The following is a 23,379-nucleotide window of genomic DNA, read 5'->3' on the forward strand; positions in this document are numbered from 1 at the left end:
CGCTGCCAGCCACCCGAGCCCGCCTGTCGGAGCTCCTCCCTCCCCAGACTTCTCAGGCGACGTCAGCGGCGGATGCCGAGGCGGGGATGAGGGCCGCTGGCCCGCGATCCTCCCAGCAAGGCTCCGGCCTCGGCCTGAGGCCCGAGATCTCCGCCTTGTGGCGCCCAGACGACGTGTGCCACACCGGCGGGGCTCGGGCGGGGGCTTGGGAGTGGGGAAGTGAGCCAGGGGTGCTCAATTTGTCTTCTCTTCCCCCAACCCACTAGGTTGGAAAGGTTTTCTTTTGGGGAAATTTCTTCTCCGCAGCCTCACACCCAGTCAGCGGACCCTCCCACCCAGGAGGAATCTCCTCTGGTCCCATCGGCGCGTCTTCGTGGAGTCGCCAAACACCAGACAGAGGTAGCGGGGTGGGTGTGGCAGCTGCCGTTTCCTGACTCCGCGCCTGCGCGGAAAGCCCTTTGAGGGAGTGTGGTGGTGACTTAACTAGGGCTCCGCACTTCTCAGCCCGGTGAGTCAGGTGGAGGTGAAGATTCACTTGCTTATCTGGACTCCAATCTAGCCTCACTTCCAACTACTTCAGTCGTGTGGGGGCGGCTGATAAGCCGTGTCAGAGTTTAATCCTGTCTAAAAGTTCAGATGTTTAGTTCCTGTTGAGTGCTTCTCTACTAGGGACGTATTTTTCTGACTCTTTTTTTTTCTCTCTCTCTCTCTCTCCTGACGTCCATAATTACAGAGATTGAAAAGTAACCTTGAGAGAGTCCCTCCCTTGATTCCAGGTACGACTGCAAACATTTCTTTCTTATAGATCTGGGAAGAATGCGGTGTTTAATGCCAACCAAAAAAGACTGCAAAGATCTTTTTACCTTAAACAAACACTTTTCTACACCTGAAATGACTCTTTTGCAAAGTGTGGTGCAAATATTATACACAATACCAAGTCCATGTTAAGCATTTAATGAATTCTAAAGCAAAAGTAATAGGGAATGCCTGACTTCAATCAGGGATTTCTGCCTACAGAAAATCAGTGCTTCCTGTATTTTTGTATTGCCTGAAATGAGAGTAGCAGTGTTACAGTTTACAATAAATGGAAGCTGTAATGAAAGAGTGTGTTTTAAAATTTGATAATTTAAAATAAAATACTTAGCTTTAAAGATATGGTCTGATAATCTGTGGTTCATTCCTTAATAAGCTTTCTGCTACAAAAAGTGCTCAGAAAACTTTTCCCATTCATTCATTCTTCCAGTTAGTTTACAAACTAAGAATTCTAGAGAAAGAGAACAAACATTAAGAAGGGAGGAAATGATCAAAATAATAATTCAAGAATTTTTGCCAGGACCAAAAGACAAAGATCTTCATATTTAAAGGGCCCACCAGCTACCCACAGTGAATGAAAAAGGACCTATGTTAAAGCACACCATTAAAACGATCAGAACACTAAGAATAAAGAGAAGATTCTAAAAGTTTTCAGAGGGAAGAAGCAGGAAAAAACGGATGGGAATTAGAATAGCTTTGGGTTTCTCAACAATAACACTTTTATGCTAAAACACTACAGTGAAATTTCAAGTTTTGTAAGACAGTAACTTCCAACCTAGAATCCTATAGTCAAACTATCCATCAAGTGTAAGAGTAGAATAAAAACATTTTCACATATACAAGAATGAAAACAGTTATTTTCCATCCATCCCCCTTTTCTTTTTCTTTTCTTTTCTTTTTTTTTTTTTTAGGGAAAGTTACTAGAGGATGTGCTCCAACAAAACATGAGAGCAAGACAAGAAAGAGAAAGACATGGGATCCAGAAAAAAGGACCAGGAGAATGTGAAGGGAAATGCCAGGGTGAAAGATATGTGGCAGAATTAGAGAGCAATCATTTTCACTGGAGAAGAAAGATGGCAGACTCCAAGAAGAAAGACTGGTTAGTGTAACTGAATTTATTTAGATTACTAATTTTGAGTATTTGGGTAGTTATATTGATAGATGTTTGATAGATCTAATGAAATACATGATAAAATTTGAGAGAGAACTTAAAAAATATAAGCAAGTAAAAAAAGGAAGCAATTATTAATTCCATGAAAACTAAAAATTTGACAAGAATGGAAACAGCGTTTCTTCAACTGTTCTGTGGTGGTGAAAATTTTAAGACTTTTTAGAGCTTCTGAAATACTAGTATATTGTAAATCTCAAAGGAGAGAACATGCAGCATAGAGCACTATAAAATTTATTTATATTTTTAATTACATTACTTTAAAATTTTTAAAAATTAGTATTCACATGGTTCAAAATTTAAAAGTGTAACAGACAGATAATTCAATGTAAAAGTAGGCAAAAGACCTAGATACTTCACACAAGGCTATATCTAAATAGCAAATAGCAAATGAATGTGAAAAGGTGCTCGACATCATCAGTCATTAGAGAAATACAAGTTGAAACCACAGTGCAATATCACTACACAAATACAAGAATAACTAAAATTAAAAAGACAGAATATAGCAAGTGTGGGTGAGGTTTTGTAACAATTGGAATTCTTGTACATTGCTGGTGGGAGTGTCAATTGGTACAATCAGTTTTGCAAACTGTATGGCAGTACTATTAAAATTGCAGATATGCAGATCCTCAGCAATTCCTTGCCTAGGTATATGGACATGCATATGCATATACTAGAAGGCTCATAGTAGTGCTATTTATAATAGCTTCAAACTGGAAATTACCCAAATATCCATAAACAGTAGAATGGGTAAATGATTTGTGGCCCATTTACACAGTGGAATACTAAACAGCAATGATACTGAGCAGTGTACAATATTGATGAATTGCACAAATACAATACTGGATGAAAAAGCTAGATACAGAAGAGTATACATTTTATGAGTCAATTCCTATTAAGTACAAAAATAAGCAAAACTAGCCTATGCTTTTAGAAATCAGGATAATGTCTACACTTGTAGAGTGGTCATAGTGACTAGAAGGGACATGAGGCCTCTGGGATGATAGAAATGTTCTGTTTCTTGATCTAGGACCTAGACTCTTGGTGCCAGTTACATGGGTATGTTCAGTTATGAAAATTCTTTGAGGTTACACAATGTGCACTTTTCTGTATATATATATATGTTATACTTCAATAAAAAGTTAATAGGTTTAAATACAAAATAAATAATATATGTGGGTGTATATTATGTCTCTTACTTTTATTGAATTAGTATTACAGTATATACCTGTTCACCTTGCTTGTCTTTCACTTAGTAATCTATTTTGGATATCTTTCCATACAAATGCATAAAAAGCTTTCTCATCATTTTTTTTTAAATGATGGATATGCCATAATTTACCCCTCATTAGTGGACACTTAGCTTGTTTCCACATATTTACTATTACAAATTATGCTGCAATAAGTAATCATTACATATGTCATTTCATACATGTGCAAGTGTATCCATATATATGTCCTAGAAGCTGAACTGCTGGACAAAAAAGTTCTGTTCATTTGTAATTTTGGTTTGTATTGTTGAATTGACCTTCACTGAGCTTGTTCCAGTTTTCTTTTTCTGCAGACAAATGAGAGTGCTGTTTCTCCACACACCTTCTTTCATTTCTTTTCGAGATAGATAGTATAATGTTGATCTGCTGATTCCTGTATTTCAGTGCTTCTAAACTCATTTAAATGCTAAGATTCTTTTGATTGCAGACCTTCTAAATATCTGGCTTCAATTTGTTTATCACAACCTCAAAGCTTTAGCTTTCATGATAGTTTCACCATTATACAGCTTAAAAATATGTATTCTTAGTGATATGTACATTGTTTAATTAATGCCCATAATGAATGGCTAATGACAGAAAACCTAAAGAATACTGATGCTAAACTACATCAACTAAATGAGAAACAAAAGAAATGAGAATAATTATGCAAATTAGGCTAAAAATAAGCCTCACACCTATATGTTGAATTCATCTATTCAAAACTCTGTAGAATCATATTAAGTCATATTTTCTATTTACTGAGAATAAAGGTTATTTATATCTGCATGTGCTATTTTAGGGACATGGTAGCTTGAAATGGCATGCTTGAAATCTCTCATAGTCTGTTTTTTTGTTTTGTTTGTTTTTTTAAGCTTCAGTGCCTTTTAATCCTGTAAGTTCTTTTATTTATTTATTTTTCTAATTTTATTTTTTAAATTAAGTTTTATTGGAGTATAGTTGCTTTACAATGTTGTGTTAGTTTGTACTGTACAGCAAAGTGAATCAGCTATATGTATACATAAAATGTCCATCGACAGAAGAATGGATAAAGAAGATGTGGTATATATATACAATGTAATATTATTCAGCCGTAAAAAGGAATGAAATGGGGTCATTTGTAGAGACGTGGATGGAGCCAGAGACTGTCATAAAGAGTGAAGTAAGTCAGAAAGAGAAAAACAAACATCATATATTAATGTTTATATGTGGAATCTAGAAAAATGGTATAGATGATCTTATTTGCAAAGCAGAAATAGAGACACAGAGGTAGAGAACAAATGTATGGACACCAAGGGAGGAAGTGGGGTGGTGGGATGAATTGGGAGATTGGGATTGACATATATACATTATTGATACTATGTATAAAAGAGATAACTAATGAGAAACTACTGTATATAGCTCAAGGAACTCTACTCAGTGCTCTGTGGTGACCTAAATGGGAAGGAAATCCAAAGAAAGAGGGGATATATCTCATAGTCTTTTAAATTAGAAACAAGACAGAAAAGTTGAAAAATAAACCACTTCAAAAAGTACAAATGCAAGAATTAAAAACATCTCGTATTCTAACTTTTTCTATTTTTTGGTCTAAAACATCTGGTAACCATTGGGGAAAAATGGGTAAAGGATATGTGGGACCGCTCTGTATTATTTTTACAACTTCCTGTGAGTCTATTATTATCTGCAAATAAAAAGTTTTAAAAAGTTGTATCTGGGTGTATTAGTTTCCAGGGACTGCCATAACAAAGAACCACAAGAATTATAAAAAGGTATGTAAATGAGAAGTAAGGCTTCCTGATTCTTCAGCTCTCCAGTTCACCTCCCCTAAGACAATAAATAAATTTAACAAATGTTATGTGCCATAATGCTAGGTGCTGGAAATACAGGGATAACAAAAGACACATGGTCTCTGTCCTTAAAATGCTTTTAGTGTTCTAAGGGAGATAGAACCTAAGCATACAATTACAGTAGAGTGTGATAAATGTTCTGATAGGGAAGTCCAGGGCACACTCAGAAATTAGGAGAAAGAAGCATGCATGGTAATTTAATGAAGAGAGGTAAGGCAAACTGCCCAAAGTCATAGAGATTTTAAATTACAGAGACATGATTCCTGCACACGTCTATTTGAATTAAAGGTCATATTCTTTCCGGGAACTGCTTGCTGTATCACTAGGGTATTACATTTTCAGTTTCACTTTATATGATGTCTCAGGAGAGGAATTTAGTAGCAAGAGGGAATTTCCCAGCTACAAAAAGATAGTGATGGACAAAAATTTATTATTAATGGACATTTCATGGGAAATTCCATTTTCTTTTGACATTTTACTTGGCAGGTTTCCAAGAGTGTGGAAAGATATGTTACCAGTAGCTCAGTCTGCATTTAAAAATTTTAGCTCCTGAATTAAGCAGGATATTTTGCTTTTTCAAATGTCTTCAGAACTCAAAATCATTTTCTCCAGCTGTCACTCCTAGCTTGTAAGCAAAATATACTAAGATATATTTTTTTGGTAATACACACACACAAAGACACACACAAAGACACACTTTTTTTTTTTTTTCTGCTTTAGGCAGTGGCTATATGAAAGAGATTATAAGTTCAGTACCCTTTTTAGTATCCTTTTTTGGGCAAGCATAGACAAAGTTGTGGAAGAAGGCAGAGCTTTTCTTATTGTAGTAGCCAATATAGTCTAGGTCAGGAGTCCCCAACCCCCGGGCCACAGATTGGTACCGGTCCGCGGCCTGTTAGGAACTGGGCCGCACAGCAGGAGGTGAACAGCGGGCAAGCGAGCGGAGCTTCATCTGCTGCTCCCCATCGCTCCACATGGCTCGCCATCCCCCCTACCGAGTCCGTGGAAAAATTGTCTTTCACAAAACCGGTTCCTGGTGCCAAAAAGGTTGGGGACCACTGGTCTAGGTCATAACAGCGCCGGCTGGTGCAATTTGGAATCGGAAACATGACTGAAGCAGGGATCCAAAGTCAGCAGCTGAACAGGTTGCCAGAGAGAACTCTAAGGTTTATTGGGAACTAAGGAACACTCAGGAAGCTTCTTTGACTTAAGTTTTATAATTGTAAAAAGGAATAGAAATGTCTGCCCTGCCAGGGAAACCTTGTTGCACAACTCCTGCCAAGGACACTATTCACACTCGGGAGGTGCCGTTCACGTGGAATACGTTATGAATGGGCCCCCTAGAGTCGTGCGATGTGGAGGCCCTATAGCCTGCCTATCTCCCAGGATTGTTCTGAGAGACTCAAGCTGTACAATGAATATAAAAGAACTTTATAAGTTATAAACCTGTCAGTCTATGTAAGTAATAATAATAATAGTTAGTTTCCTGGCCAGCTCTGCCCTTCAAGCAAAACATTCTTACCTCGTTTAAGAAAGAGAAAAGCAGCCCTTATTATCTGGGAGATGGCCTGCACTCCCAATGACTCTGTGGTATTCTCCTGTACAGTATAAACACTTTCATAGAACACCAACCTCAGACAGGACTATTTTGTCACTGTAGTGGAGCAAGAAAAAATAAGACCACTTCATTATCATGTTTGAACAGAGAGAGGTAAAAACATTGCTCAAACCACAAAAATGAGCAAACATTGCCCTTTCCTGGCTAATAATGAGTGCCTGCTTCTTCTTTACCAGTTATAGCTTTATCTCAATTTCATTATTCTCACTGTCTAAATATAAACTATTAAGATACATGATCAGAGAATCACTCCTGCTTCCAGACAGCATCCAATGCAGGGAAGATACCCGTTTCCTTGAATGCTCCTCAGAATCACCTACAAGAAGTCCAAATCCTATAATAAATTATTTCTAACATCCTCTTACTGAGATGTCCTGATTCCTCGTGGTACACATAACTCTTGCTTGCAATGAGTCAGTAAACCCAGATTTATAGAACTGCAGATGTGTTCCTGGTGGTCTTTGGATAGAGGACATTGGCAGATTCATAGAGCAGTTATTACCCAGCTTGGAGCCCTCACTGTCTGCATTTCAGTTAAAGAACTGGCTCCTCTAACTTCTCTAGGGACTTATCTATGGTGTAGCTTGTTTTTCATAGCCCAGAACTCCTGAGGAAGAGATTCTGGTTGGCCATAATATCACCCTTCAAGTCCTTTGTGGATTATGGGGATATGGACATGAGGTACTGAATTTCTAAAACAGCAACAACAACAACAATATCGACAACAGCAGTAATAACTAAGGCTTAAAGGTTAAGAATCCGCCTGCGAATGCAGGGGGCACGGGTTCAAGCCCTGGTGCGGGAAAATCCCATATGCTGTGGAGCAACTAAGCTCGTGCACTGCAACAACTGAGCCAGCTCTCTAGAGCCTGCAAGCCACAACTACTGAGCCACAACTACTGCAGCCCACGTGCCTAGACCCTGTGCTCCACAGCAAAGAGAAGCCACCGCAATTAGAAGCCCACACACCGCAACAAAGAGTAGCCCCCGCTCGCCGCAACTAGAGAAAGACCGCGCAAAGCAACGAAGACACAATGCAGCCAATAACTAAATAAATTAAAAAAAAAACAACAAAAAAACCTAACACTTATATAATGCTTGCTACGTGTCAGAGACTCTTCTAAGCAATATCCATAGAGTAACTCACTTAGTACACCCACACCATGCAATAGATGCTATTATCACTCTAACTTTGCAGATGTAGAAACTGAGGCACAGAGATGTTAAATACTTGTGTAAGGTCCCACAGCGATTAAGAAGCATAGGCAGCAATTGAACACAGGAAATTATATTGCTGTATTCTGAATCAGTTCAACTGTTCTCATGAAGTAATAGAGTACTGAGAGATGGAGTGTGAATGATTTGGCACCACTCAACACACTTTTATATGAAGAGTTATTTTATACGTGAGCAAGGATATCTTTTAAAGATGTTCAGTCTGGCAATCTTAAAGTGCTGATGTGTCTCTTTAATAATAGTGTCTGTTAGGAATAATTTAAACTTTATAGAACTAAATCCATTGGCTATAATTTTCTTTTTCTTTTACATATGAACATTTTAATTCGGCATTTATTGAGTGTCTATGATGTGAATGGCTCTTTGGTATGTAGTATGGGACACAAGCTCTACATTGCTATCTACAGAATAAATAAGCTCTACACTGCTATCTACAAAAGTGATGACTAAAGTCTTTATATACATCATGATGATTTAAGTCTTTATATAAATCAATTTTATCGTTTAGAAATCTTCCTTATTGTCATAACAACTTGGAATTGGAATATAATTGGCATTAACTGATCTGATTCTAGCAGAAAAATATGGGGCTTTGGCACCCAATGGAGTTAAAAGTCTCCTTCTTCATTAATCTATGTGCATGACCTCTTCGGTATTTTGTAATCTCAGTGAGTCTCATTTCCTTCATCTATTAAATAGTGAAAATAATACTGTTCTTAAGGGTGTTAGGAGAATTAAATAGGATAATGTGCATTAGATTATACCTAATAAGTATTAGTTTTCTTTCTCAAAGTAAAATATTTGGGCCTTGCCAATTTTAGTCTAAGTGAGAATTATCAACTTTATGATTGTCAAGACTGGCTTATGAATTAGTGAAAAATGACTTTAAAACTGTGTAGCCATGCTGTTGTTTCAAATGTGCTCTCTATGCAGACATGGGCCATATCTGTTTTGTTCAACAGTGCCTAGGACAATGAAAGTGATAATAATCCACCTACTATCACCTTAGGCTGTGGAAGGATGTTATGGCCAGTAGAAGACTGCAATTCTTGGGTGAAAAGCATGCAGAATTCTCTAGTGTGCTCACTTCAAGTTTTTGTTTTTTCAAAGTTACAAGTTCATTATAGTTCACAAAGGTAAAATTATGACAAAAGTACCAGATTTTAAAAAATCTTTGCAGCCAATATTCTGATAACTCTCTGAATCTAAACTGTATCTCTAAACTCTTAGACTGTAGTCTAAGTAGCAGTAGTATTTTCTTTCACCTATTTAGAAGATTAAAATGTTCTTAAAGAAACCATGTATAACTGAATATGTTGGATGGAAGATATTTTATTTCAAGCATAATTAGGTATTAACTTAAGTTTATTCCTTTTAGTAGATTTAGTGAAAACTTAGTCATCTGATTGAATGAATATATCAATCTTCTTTAAAAACTTATTATGAAATAAATAGATGAAAGAAGTATTAAAATTGAAATACTAACTTCTCACACATAAAAATGTTTTACATTCTACCAAATACAATATCATTAAGACAAGCTTGTGTTGTAACTATTATCCCTATTGAGATATCATGGGGCTAATAAATGATATTATAAAGGCAGGACGATTCCAAAGAGAAAGGGAAGAAAAAAAGATGAGCTACTATGTTACCAAACCTACAAGTCAGGTAAGATACTCCTCTTCCCCTAGGAAGGAGTACTGGCCTGATGAGGGAAGGGGAATGGATGGTACAGCGAGAGCCTGGGTATGTTATTCCAGTGAAAGAACTCCTCCTGGAAGAAAATACCTGGAATGAGGGGATGGTGGTAAGTGTTCTCCCCAACAATTCCCATTTTAAAGATAGGAAAACTAAGTCTAAGGGTAGATTGACTAACTTCAAGTTTTACAAGTAAAAGGTGATAGAACTGGGAGTAAACCAGATGGTTTATTTCAGGTTTATCAGAGGGCCCTTATTAATGAGGTACACAATATAGTATCCTAGAATCACAGTAGAACCAGGACCTATACATGTAAAAGTCAGAAGCGAATATCATAAATTTGCAGCTTTCTTTATATTTGCTTTGTGATGAGGTAATGAACTTATTAGAATAAAAGCATTGTATATATTTTTATTTAGTGAGTACTCAAATGGTGCATACATCTGAATTAAATGCCTGAAATATCTCAGGTATTAAGAAGCTATCATTGGAGACGTAGCAGAGTGTACATATGTTTATGCACACAAATATTTAACAGAAACACTGTAAAGAGGTTCAATTATATTCATGCTGTAGTATGGAGGTTACCAGAGAGTTAGTGAATGAGGAATTGAATCACTATTATTTTGTAGAGTGTAAATGATTGAGAAAAACTTACAGAAAGAGGTGATCTGAAGGTAAGTTCAAAGGAGAGAATCATTTTTAGCTGTTTCCAGAGAGTTTTTGGTACATTTTAGAGAGGGCTACAAAATCCAAGAATGAGAACCATGTCCCACCAGGACAACTGGTGGGTCTGCATGTTGCAAAGAAGCAATAGCATGGTGAATGAGGTCTGTACCTCACTACACTCTGGGGCAATAAAATGTTTTAAGAGTCAGGTTCCATAATATGAGTTTGTAACATCTCATCTATAATTTGTGGGTATATGGGCAAAGGCTTGGCCTTAATCACACATATCAAAACACATTAACAAGATCATGTTTGGTTTTAACCCCAGTCTCTATTTTAGTACCTGCATTGCTTATCCTTACTGAAACTTGCTTTCCTCATCCGTAAGGGAAGTACTTTATGAACTGTGACATATTAATTAATTTTAGTTTTGAATCATGGCTCTTCTTTAAGGTTTTCTTTGTTCTAGTTTAGTGTCATTTGAGGGTGAACACTGGACAAGGCACATATAGAAAAACACAGGGTATTTCCTGCTTTCCAGGGGTTTTAGGAAAAGAGAACAGTTTTTAGAGGCTTAGCACTTATTCCACCCTTGGATGTTTCCCTACTAACATGGTTTCTAAAGTTACTCATCTGTGTGGAGCTCAATAAATATTTCTCCACTGACTAACATAAGACAGGCAGATCAAATAATTAGATGTAACACTTTCATTCATACAATATAGCATGTTATCTTACACATGAAAATTGGCAAAATGTTCAAAGAGTAACCAGACTGGCTTTTAGGATCTAGCTGTGTCAGTCAGTTTTGGTTTATTATCTCTCTCCTCTGCCTGCTGTAACTTGTATTTATTTATGTAATCTTCATGTATAACTTCTAAACTGTAAGAGCTAGACACTATGGCTTTGAATGGAATGAAGTCACAGTATGATTAAGGAATTGTTTTCTAATGCAACTCTCCCTAAACCTCAAAACATTTGAATAATTCTATAGTCCTCCATTTGTCTCAGTTACTGCTCAGAGCACTCATGCAGCAGGTTGTGTGCCTAGGCATTATGGGGTACTTGCTTTCACTGTTGAGCTTTCTGACACTACCAATAAAACATAGATTATTCAGAAAGTACAAAGGTTCAGAATCTTCCCAGAAAAACGTTGATGAAGTTATTTCATTAATTAGCTCTTAAAAACAAAACAACTGATAACAACAGGATACCTACTGATTTATGAGATAAAAAATTTCCTTTGAAAAGATAAATATTGATGCCAATACAATGGTGATGAAGTGGAGCCTAGGGTGTGGGGATGAGGCCAGCTAGCAGGCATTGTCTGAGTCAGGACCTTGAGCTGGGTCAGGAGGTATAGACCTTATAACTCTATTATTGATCATTGATCCTGGGGGTGAATGACAGCATCCTGTGAGATTTCTGAGTCAGTTCTGAAGTAGGTTCTCATTCAAGTTGGGCAAACATGTAAGAGCAATATATAATTGCTTGGGCACCAGCCCAACCTGGAGTTGATGCTTAGGATGAGGTAGGTAGACAGAGACTAAAGGATCAATTTTTTAAACCAATGAGAAAATTGCTGAAGTTGCTCTACTCGGGGCAGGTGTTGCGGGGTGCAGAGTACAACTGAGGAGTGGTTTATCCTTAATTCTTAAGTGTGCTAAAAGTAGATGTGTAGTTTTATTATATGGTATTTTGGGTCAGTAATGATAGTCTTACATACATGTCTGCTTCTATATGTTACTTATATATTATATATATTACATATATGTATCTATACATTACATTAGTTCATACATGTACATTGTATAAAATTTAGAAGAATCAAAAGGGGTATAGTGAAAAGTTAGTCTCTACCCCTTTCTATGCCTCCCAGCCACCAATTTCCCTCCTGGAAGGTGAATTACAATTGCCAGTCTCTCACTTCCTCCTTTCATGCTCTTCGTTCTAGCCGATTAATCTCCCCAAGCCCAAGGGCTCCTGCTCAGAAATTTTCCAGCTTCTGCATTCTCCTGTCTAGTTAAATTTAACTTTATTTACCTATCTTTCAAAGCTTCAATGCTTTATTTATTCTCCTTTAATTTCTTTTTTCCAGATCTCCTAACGAGCTCCCTATGTCTCATTCCTACATGTACTTGTTCTCACTTCTCATTCATGATCTTCTCTCTTCTCTAGTCTATCTGAAATTTCTGCTTCTTTGAGACTGAAGTCAGACCCTATTTCTTCTGACTGCTCCACCCAGCCCCATTGATTTCCTTCTTCTCTGAACTCCTAGGCATCTACAAAGTGGGTTATGCTTCAGTATCCCAAAATGATGCCAAAATATGTTAAATAACATATTAAGTTGCATTATTTGGCTAGAACTATATAAGTCCAAAGAGGCAAAGAGATTAGCTCAAAGCTATCAGCTGTTACAATTATCTTTGATTAATGAAAAAAATTAATATACAGAATTTTTCAAAATATGGTTCTTGGGGGGAAAGAGAAAAAGGAGTACTTGCTGGGGAGAAGCTGCAAACCACTAAATGTACACACATCTAGTACTTAACTATGTAGGCAAGTGGTTGAGAGCATGATCTTTGAAGTCAGGCACACCTAGGTTTGACACTATCTGATCTTTTGGAGCCTTGGTTTCTCAACAAGGAAATGAGTTAGCAAGTAAAGCACTCAGCACAATGCCTACTGTACAGTAAATGTTCAATAAATATTATGTGTTATTGCTGTTGTTGTTAAATCTTATTTGCTATTCTTTAAGGTTTGTCTCCTGTGTTGGGCAGAATAGTTGACCCTCTTCCTCCTCCAAATGTCCACATCCTAATCACCAGAGCCTCTGAATGTTACCTTACATGGCAAAAGGGACTTTGAAGATGTGATTAAATCAAAGATATTAAAATAGGGAACTTATTCTGGATTATCAGGTAGATCCAGTATAATCACAAGGATCCTTTATAGATGGAAGACAAAGGCAGAAGATTCAGGGAAGAAGAATCAGTGTCAGAGTCGCAGTGATTTGATGTGAGAAGGAGTCAACCTGCTGTTGCAGGCTTTGAAGATGGAAGAAGAGCCAAGGAATACTGGCATCTAAAAAGAAGCTGGAAAACATAAAGAAAGGGATTGTCTCCCAGAGCCACCAGAAAGGCTTTTAGCCCAGTAAGATCTGGTTCAGATTTGTGACCCCTAGAATTGTAAGATAATAAATTTGTGTTGTTTTAAGCCACTAAGTTAGTGGTAATTAATAAAGCATCAGTAGGAAATGAGTGTACTTCCCCAGCTGAAGACCAATTTCGTAAAGCTCATAGTGTCCAGAGTAGTGTGGGATGGGAACATAAATGAATAAATTGTGTTTACTGAGGGTTCCAGCAGAGAGGCATAGCAACTTGTAAATTGCCCTTTATAGTGAAGAAGAGGAAATCAGAGTTAGCTACAAGCCAGGTCTCTTTCTTTCTTTCTTTCTTTTTTTTCCCTGGAAGGACAGTTTATTATCTATGACAGATTTCTTATTTAAACTTTTCAAAACATTCTGAACCTCAGCTTCAATCATCACAATTTGGTATATGTTGGAATGGCAGCAGAGGACAGTATTTACAAAGCAAGAGAGAGCATTATCATCACACTGGGAGGGGGCAGATAGTGTTAATTGGAGGGGTGTGGTCAAAAAAAGCCACATTCCCAAAGACTCCTGGTAGCCTGGGTGAAAAGAATCTACTGGTTTTGTCAGTTAGGAGATGACTCATGGCATACATTAATGAAAGCAGCTTCATTCCTGTGATTGGACAGAACTCTATGGTGGACAGAGGAAGTGAGGAAGTCCTTTTCCTTTCTTTTCTTTCTCTCTTTTTTTTTTTTTTGAAAGTATTTTGTCTAATGGAGTGATAGCTAGATGAGGTATTTTATAGGAGGGCTGCTTTTCTATTATAGAATAAAACAGTGTTATTGACCAACTCGGAAGAAGTTCGAGTAGGAGATACTGCAAATAGCGTGAAGAGACAGAAACAATAGATAGAGCCTGATTCTAGCCAGCTGTGAATGACTGAGCAAAAAACAATATTTGTACCCACATAAACCTCTTAATGCGTTCATTTTAAATGTTTTGGGGGGACATTTGAGTTTCCCCCTGAAGAAATGAAAAAGTGTCGGGTCTCACCCCCGCAGCCACTTCCGCCAGCCAATAAGTACCGCTGTGAGGGCATTTCTGTTGCTCTGAAATCTTGAAATAGATAAGGAAAGAAATTGTATCAAGTGTTCACATGGAGAGATGACACGCAGTGGGCGCCAGAACCCTGTCAGGCGGGGCATCAGGGCTCCAGAGAGTCTCGCGAGACGTCGCCAGGACGACGCGAGGGCTCGTGGGTGCGGTCGATCGCCAGCTGGACGCAGTTGCTGCGCCGAGTCCCGCCTGGGCAGAGGGGCTGCGAGGCCGCCTCTAATCTGTCCTGTAAGTTGTCTGGGGCTGGGACGCCTTCCTTCAGGCCTTTGTGCTTATGTATCTCTGCGTGACCTGGCTGGGGCTGCCGGTGTGGTGGAAGGGGTCCGCGGGCAGGGTCAGCGGGGGTCAGACACGCACAGGGCCTGGCAGCCAGTGTGGGCCTCAGATTGAAGGTGAAGCCAGAGGCTTCGCGGATGGGACTTCATGACAAATATGAGGGTGCCGGCCACCGGAGCCTCCTCTAAGACATGGCCCCGCTACCTGTTCAGGACCTGGTAGATGCCACCCGGCCCGCGGTGCAGACACAGACCTCCACAAAGAGATGGGCACTTGGGGCAGGGCTGGTGGCTGGCGTGGCGTAGAGATAGCGCCCTGGCATGGGGACGCTCAGGATGGATCCGCGCAGAGTCAGGTCTCTTTGTAAATGTGGATTTCCATTACAATATAAATTTAAAAAACTGGGGAAATTCCCTATCTCACTGCCCGGGAAAGATCCCAACAGGCCATAAATTCATCTGTACTCCAGTCAGGTTTTCCCCGTAAGTGTCCTTGCCTCCCTTACTTCCTGCTAATTTACAAGATCAGTAATAATCACTATCATGCACTGGGTGCACAGTCTGTGTCAGGCATTGTGCTAAATGTTTGTACACATTATCATATTTAATCCTCACAAAATTCCCATGGCGGTAAAAAGAAATGTAGTACCTTGTTTTTCAAAGTTCAGGTCATGAGTCTCAGTGGAAATTGAAATCAGTTTGGTGAGGATTGACAAGCAATTTTAAATAATAAAATACGGTAGAAAAATACCAGTGTACTGCATGAAATGAATAAGTATATTTTCATAAAATTTGGTTTCAATTATACATATAAGAAAGACTCAAGTTATAGGTGAGTCTTAATTGATAAAATATATATGTATTGGGTTGTGTTGTAGAACATACTTCTTTTTTTTTTTTTTTTTTTGTGGTACGCGGGCATCTCATTGTTGTGGCCTCTCCCGTTGCGGAGCACAGGCTCCGGACGCGCAGGCTCAGCGGCCCTGGCGCACGGGCCCAGCCGCTTCGCGGCATGTGGTATCTTCCCGGGGGCACGAACCCGTGTCCCCTGCATCAGCAGGCGGACTCTCAACCACTGCGCCACCAGGGAAGCCCTGTAGAACATATTTCTTACTGTCGTTCATAGTAAAAATATTTCTTATAGTGGGTTACATTAAAAAATTTTTAAACCCACGAGTAAAGTGGTTATGAGTACAGGCTCTGGCAAAAAGGTTACCTGGGTTTAATCCTAGTTCTTTGTCTTACCAGCTCTGTGATCTTGAGTGGGTTACTTGTTCTCTCACTCTGTTACCTTGTCTCCTTGGGTCTCACCTCAAAGGGTCTTTTTGAGGATTAAATGGATGAATGTAAGTAAAGCAGTTTGAACGGTGCTTTAGTAGCAAACACTCAGTTATTGTTACTTTCCCAATGTTACCTGGTTAGCAAGTGGCAGAACTGGGCAGTTTCCTGTTCTGTCTGATAAAGTTTAGTCTTGAGTTTGAAATCAAAGGTAATTTCAAGCTAACTTAGGTGTCCCCTCAAAACAAAGAACAAAATAAGTCTCCCTTTACAAGAAGTTACCAGCAAATTAAAAATATGGGAACCCTCATCTTCTCAGAAAGTTGGCCTATGTTGGCAGAGTCTTGTCTCTGAGAGAGTACAGGTTTCCTGCCTTGTTCTGCTCTGAGTTACAGGAGAAGAATATGTGGAAGGCACTAGGTTGTTTGACATATAGAACAAACAGGTGACTCACATAAAACTTTACCATAGGATCACCGTATAAATTATTACATCTAAAAGGAATCAGGTAAAGGAGGAAATCCTGCAAGAATCTGGAGGGAGGCCTTCAGTCTAAAAGTTTGTGAGATGACTGGTTTTGTTATTGGTTGTATTTGTCTTTTGTTTTTTTCTGCTTTGTTTCCTCCCTCTGCTCCAGCAGGCAGCTGAGGCATTTTATCAATTTCTTAAAAAATATTCTGATGCTACCTGGTGTTACGTGCCTTGAGTGTTGGTTGAAATATAGAGCCAGGCTATACTGCTTTTATAGGCTCAGAAAACTTAAGAATTTAAGAAGGTTATGAGTTTCTTAAGTTATGCGTAAGCCTTAGTTGCTGAAAATTATTCTGGGCCTTTAAACTGCTGATTTTTATATTCAGCCAACAGCCAATTTAAAAATGAATTCCATACTACTTCCAATTTGCTTGATTGTAGAGTAATTTTATATCTAGTTAAGGTTTTGTTGGAATATGTCTTTCTAGATTTTACGATTTGGGAAGTGTGTGAATCCAACCTCTCTACCAGGATCTGGCAGGGAGTTAGCAGTGTTTTGAACCATCAGGGAAAGGAAGTAGATACATTCGGCACCCTGCCCCATCTCAACACATTCATTTTCTCATCTTAGAAGTGGTAATCTTTCATTTGTTATTTTGGTTTGAACGTTGTTTGTAGCATATGGCCTTAATGCCTTAGAGCTCTAAGTAGAAGGGAAAGTAGTGCTAATAATTCCCTGATGGAGACGTACCCCTTCTTCCCCCACTTGTTTGTTCTTGAAGGATATGATTTCTCTTTTATTATTTATTTATACTTTTTAAGAGAGCAGTTTGAGGATCACAGCAAAAATGTGGGGAAGGTACAGGAATTTCCCTTATACTCACTGCCCCTGCACATGCATAGCCTCCCCTATTATCAGCATCCCCCAACCAGAGTGGTTCATTTGTTACAACTGTTTAACCTACATTGACATGGCATAATCACTCAGAGTCCATAGTTTACATTAGTTTACATTACAGTTCATTCTTGGTATTGCACATCTCACACCAGTCAGAATGGCCATCATCAAAAAATCTAGAAACAATAAATGCTGGAGAGGGTGTGGAGAAAACGGAACACTCTTGCACTTCTGGTGGGAATGTGAATTGGTACAGCCACTATGGAGAACGGTATGGAGGTTCCTTAAAAAACTAAAAATAGAACTACCATATGACCCAGCAATCCCACTCCTGGGCATATACCCTGAGAAAACAATAATTCAAAAGGAGTCATGTACCAAAATGTTCATTGCAGCTCTATTTACAATAGCCCGGAGATGGAAACAACCTAAGTGTCCATCATTGGATGAATGGATAAAGAAGATGTGGCACATATATACAGTGGAATATTACTCAGCCATAAAAAGAAACGAAAGTGAGCTATTTATAATGAGGTGGATGGACCTAGAGTCTGTCATATAGAGTGAAGTAAGTCAGAAAGAGAAAGACAGATACTGTATGCTGACACATATATATGGAATTTAAGGAAAAAAATGTCATGAAGAACATAGGGGTAAGACAGGAATAAAGACACAGACCTACTAGAGAATGTACTTGAGGGTATGGGGAGGGGGAAGGGTAAGCCATGACAAAGTGAGAGAGTGGCATGGACATATATACACTACCAAACATAAAATAGATAGCTAGTGGGAAGCAGCCGCATAGCACAGGGAGATAAGCTGTGTGCTTTGTGACCACCTAGAGGGGTGGGATAGGGAGGGTGGGAGGGAGGGAGACGCAAGACTGAAGAGATATGGGAACATATGTATATGTATAACTGATTCACTTTGGCATAAAGCAGAAACTAACACCCCATTGTGAAGCAATTATACTCCCATAAAGATGTAAAAAAAAACACTTGAACAATTGTGGGTTTTTTTTTTATGTTTTAGTTTAAATTTTATTTCCTGCCCCCATACATCCATTAAGCCCCCAGGAGAAGGAAAAGGGGATGTGACTAGCAATAGAGAGAAACTTTCTTCACAACAATGGCCATGGCAAGCTTAGGCACTTTTGGTGAAGTCTCTCTGGGAAGTACTGGCAGAGGAATAAAAGGCAAACTGACACAGAAGTATTGCTTGGTGTGCATATCCAGGCTCTGCCTTCTTTCTCATCTCTTGGTGGCAGGTGGGAAGAGGAGAAAAGGTTAAACTTTTTTATAAACTGGCCGAATAAGCTTATAAAATCCTCTCACTATCTCTGCGTAGGTTCTAGTCTCTGCAGCACTACATAAGCTTTGCCCAAAGTAATGAACAGTTGAAAGTCAAATGTAATACTTCAGCAAACAACTTAAAAATGCTTGCACACTGGAAAGGATTCAGTTGTAGAGAACACAAGTGGACCCAGAGCAACTTTTGCCAAAAGAGAATATTGTGCTCAATGTACAGCCATAACTCTTTTCCACATGAAGAAACAGTCAGAAGGATAAAAGAACTTGGTCAAAATCACACAAGTAAGTAGGACAGAATCTGGTCTGTCTGTCGTAAGGGTTGTGTTCTTTAACGATCAGGCTAGCTTTTCTCAAATCTGATTCATGCATAGAATAACTATACACCTCTGTTTGCCTTGAATATTCCCTGTTTATACGTATGCCTGCTGCAGTTTTCAATATTGCCCACTTTGACTCCCAAAAGCAACCGAGAATACACAATAATTTGGTCACTCTATCCATGGACCACTGTGGTGGGACTGCCCAGCAAGCTTAAAAGTGCAGCCTCCTGAGCCCTACTCCAGATCTAGATAAGTTTTCTTAGGGTTGGCTCAAGAATCCAGGTACAAGTCTTTTTAAGTGCTTTTGTGAGTCTCTCGCTCTCGTAAGTTAATAAACCATTTATTCTGCCTTCCCCAGATGCCCAGCCAGGTCCTGTTAAGGTAGGAGTCCCCCCACCACATCAGAGGGATGCTCCCAGCCAAGTAATCTCTGGAGCCTTGGAGAATCTGAATGGTCTCATGCTGGCCCACCTGCCATGACAAACCCTCCAGAGCATTCCGCTTCACATTTTACATTCTACCACTCCCAAAGGCAGTCTGCTCCAATGAGGCCTGACTTCGTCTGTCCTAAGGAGCACACGCTGATTCAAGCAGTTTAGGAATAGAAGGTGCTGTGGTTCTCAACCAGGGTGGTCCAACCTCTAAAACGGTAGTCTAAGGAGTCTCTATCTCCTGGGCACATCGCCTCTGCAACAGTCCCATTAAACGAATCTCCCATCTTTGCGTTCTCAAGTTCGGCAACAGGGAGTCCCCTCCTAAAGAAGGTTCTCTCTCATTGGCACACTATCAAAGCCTGCGCCAAGTGTTCCTTACTGTGGGCCTGATCAGGCTGAGGGCAGACTTGTCACTTTCTTTCTTTGAGTCGGAACAAATGGTCTTAGAAACACCTATTCACACTGTTGACCATGTATTTCTCGAGGGCTCCTGCTCAGCCTTTATCTCATCCTTTCATGGTGGAGAGAGAGAGGATTCTCATGATTTTTACTTCTAGGGGAGAGGGGAGTGTAGTGATTAGGTTGTCATTTTGTATTATGTCCTTTTGTCATGAATTTGTTTTCAATATAATGTTCAAAAGGGCCCACCATTGCCACTTTGTGAGGTCATTCAGCACCCTCATTTTGCACCTTTAACATCTCTCTCAGTATCACTTGGAAATGTTTGAAATGGCATTAGCTTGTCCTCACATTCTTATCAGCTGTAAATCCGAAGCACTGACATGAACCTAACCATTGAGCAGAACACCACTCCACTACCTGGGTAACACATGGTAGGCCCCCTAACATCTTGGTTTTTTAGCTCCTCAGTTGTAAAAATATGAGGGTGCTATGAATTTATATTTGAGCAGGACAAGGTCGAACCGAGGTTATCTTTTCTCTTATTCTTCCAAACTTGAATGTCTTCCCTGTCTTCCCCGTGGGTCCAAATCTCACTTGTCCTTTAGGCCCACTGCCAAGGAGCCTTCCCTGATTCCCCAGTCCATACAAATCTCTGCCTCTTAAGATCAGTTCCCTACAACTTAGCTGTCTCTTACGTTAATCTTGCCTCTCAAGCCAATCTCAAAATGTGGGTCTCTCCTGCGCACCTGGGGCGCCTGGTGATGGGCCAGCACACCGCTGCACCACTCGTGGGGTGTCTACTAGAGTAAGGCATGGGCTGTGAGGCCCACGTGTGAGGGGCCAGGCAGAGTACCTCTACCTCTACCGTGTTCTCCTCCACAAAACTTCCCCTCCTCCTGAAGCCTGCCCCTCAAGGAACAAGTTCCTTATATGACCACACTGGGATGTGATGCCCTCAAAGGCCTTCTCACAGTTCCATGGCACGATGACTATGGAAACGAGCGGCACTCAAAGAAACTTCCCTACCAGTTCAACACCAGATACCAATCTCTTTGGTTGTCTGAGAGAGAATTTCTCAGCGGATAGTGGATATGTACTCTAATCTGTGCTCTGTTTCCTGGGTGGACAGTGCAGCACGTGCACCCAGACCGGGCATCTCTACAGGAGGTATGGTGTACACACAACATCACCTGGCTGGCACATGTTCCTGTGGGGCTTGCCCACCACATACACCTGAGCACTTTCCCAGCTCTAAGTAATACCAGTAACCTGGGACACCTTCAGTGACCCCCAGTGCTCACTGCTGAGGACAAGTCAAAGGTCATCCCTGGACAAATGTGCAGGAGAGTTCTGAGCCTTATAAATGTAGCCTTCCCATTTGGGCTACAGGATGCTTCCATTCAGACCCTTTCCTGATTGGCCTCTTAGCCAAAGACAAGTACATTTTTATTGGCAAATGGTAAATGGAGCAGTTTGAGGAAGAGGGCCACTCTTGAACTGCACCTTCAAACCCAGTCACCTCTGTGCTGTCATGTAGACGTTTATATAGGTCCCTTCAGACACATCACATAGTGAGTTGCTGAGTACTAGGAGAGAGGGTGGTGCCATATTGATGGAAAAACGGGAAGAACGGAGGGGGAGTGATGAAGTGCTAATGAGACTGGAGGGCTGAGGAGATGGTGTCCCAGGAGGCTGGGTTGATGTGAGCCTAGACTTGGTACGCAGAACCCGGTTCTGAGTCTCCTGATCACTCTGCCTCCGTATGTGGCCTTGTTCTAATCTACATAAAAGTATCAGAAGGCTAGAGTTCGTTGTGGGAGCGTCAGGCAGTATAAATGGGGCCAAAGAGGGGATGCCAAGGTGGGCAGGGTTCTTATCCAATTTATATTGGATTATGTTTTTCCAAAACTTGAAAGACATTTCTATTAAAGCGTCAGAAGTGACAGACTGCAAGAAATGTTTTGTCTGTTGTGGAAGGGAGAGATGGAGAGGATCATGAATGCAATTACGTTCGGGTTCTACTGTTTTCCCTGGAAACGGTGAAGAGACTTCCTCCTCGGCTGCAGCCATAGGCTCTAGGGATTGCTTTTGCAGCCAGTGTCCCTTCTCTAGGGACTCATAGAGGTGATGGGCCAAGGCTGTGTTCTGCATGTCAGGTAGATTAAAGGTTTTCTTCAGCCAGAAACTGGGAGAGACATGAGAGAGGGAAATTCTGGCAGGAGAGTGTGCACAGCAGAAGTGACGGACCATTTCTGATTTTCTTTGCAGCAGCAGTGGCTACCGTTTCGCCTCCTAGACCTGGTCACTACCATGTCCTCTACCGAGTGTGTGGAGAAACGCAGTTGGGCCGGCATGGGGAGACATACTGCTCCGTTGGTGGCTACTGGGCCTACGGGGCTGTTCCTTTGGCCACGCCAGCAAAGGTGGAAGCAGAGAAGCCAGTCCGCAGACGTACTCCCAAGACAAAGCGGACTCCGGAATGGGCGGAGAAAGACCTGGGTTGCTCCAGACCCCAAATCCGGCGATTGCAGCGTTGTAGCAGCTCAGGAGTACAAGGTGCTTTGATTCCCAAGCAGGGTGGCCCAACCTCTGGGCACATCCCCTCTGCAGCAGCCCCAGTAAACGAATGTCCCATCTTGGGTGTTTCAAGGTCGGCAACAGGGAGTCCCCTCCTAAAGAAGGTTCTCTCTCATTGGCACAGTATCAAAGGCTGCCCCAAGTGTGGTTCCTTCCTGTGGGCCTGATCAGGCTAAGGGCAGAGTTGTCTCTTTCCTTCTCTGAGTCGGACCAACTCGTCTTCGGAACACCTCTTCACCCTGTTGACCATGTTTCTCACGGGGGCTGCTGCTGAGCCTTTATCTCATCCTTTCATGGTGGAGAGCGAGAGCATTCTCATGATTTTTACTTCTCGGGGAGAGGGGAGTGTAGTGATTAGGTTGTCCTTCTGTATTATGTCCTTTTGTCATGAATTTGTTTTCAATTTCATGTTCAAATGGGCACACCATTCCCACTTTGTGAGGTCAGTCAGCACCCTCGTTTTGCACCTTTAACTTCTCTCTCAGTATCACTTGGAAACGTTTGAAATGGCATGAGCTTGTCCTCACATTCCTATCAGCTGTAAATCCGGAGCCCCGACATGAACCTAACCATGGAGCAGAACAGCTCTCCACCACGTGTGTAACACTGGGTAGGCCCCCTAACGTCTTGTTTTTTTTAAGTCCTCAATTGTAAAAGTGTGAGGGGGTTATGAATTTATATTTGGGACAGGACAAGGTCGAGACGATGGTGTCTTTTCTCTTATTCGTCCAAACTGGAATGTCTTCCCTGTCTTCCCCGTGGGTCCAAATCTCACTTGTCCTTCAGGCCCACCGCCAAGAAGCCTTCCCTGATTGCCCCGTCCACACAAATCTCTGCCTCTTAGGATCAGTGCCCTACAACCTAGCTGTCTCTTCTGTTAATCTTGCCTGTCAAGAAAATCTCA

The 23,379-nt window shown here is 40.6% G+C and overlaps 1 protein-coding gene across 1 annotated transcript in view; it reads left to right on the forward strand.

Moving 5' to 3' along the window:
* Positions 1-22,728, forward strand: part of LOC309791991 (uncharacterized protein) — a gene marked incomplete at its 5' end in the record, with an annotated part of 232,021 nt that extends 209,293 nt beyond the window's left edge. Inside the window, one exon of the mRNA XM_082601201.1 lies at positions 22,167-22,728. Coding sequence (XP_082457327.1) covers positions 22,167-22,463 — 297 coding nt within the window. The 3' untranslated portion in view covers positions 22,464-22,728. The remainder of the gene's footprint in view (positions 1-22,166) is intronic.
* Positions 22,729-23,379: the final 651 nt, after the last annotated feature.

Source organism: Mesoplodon mirus (genome assembly GCF_964341445.2).
Source record: "Mesoplodon mirus genome assembly, chromosome: 16".
Classification (NCBI taxonomy): Eukaryota; Metazoa; Chordata; class Mammalia; order Artiodactyla; family Ziphiidae; genus Mesoplodon; species Mesoplodon mirus.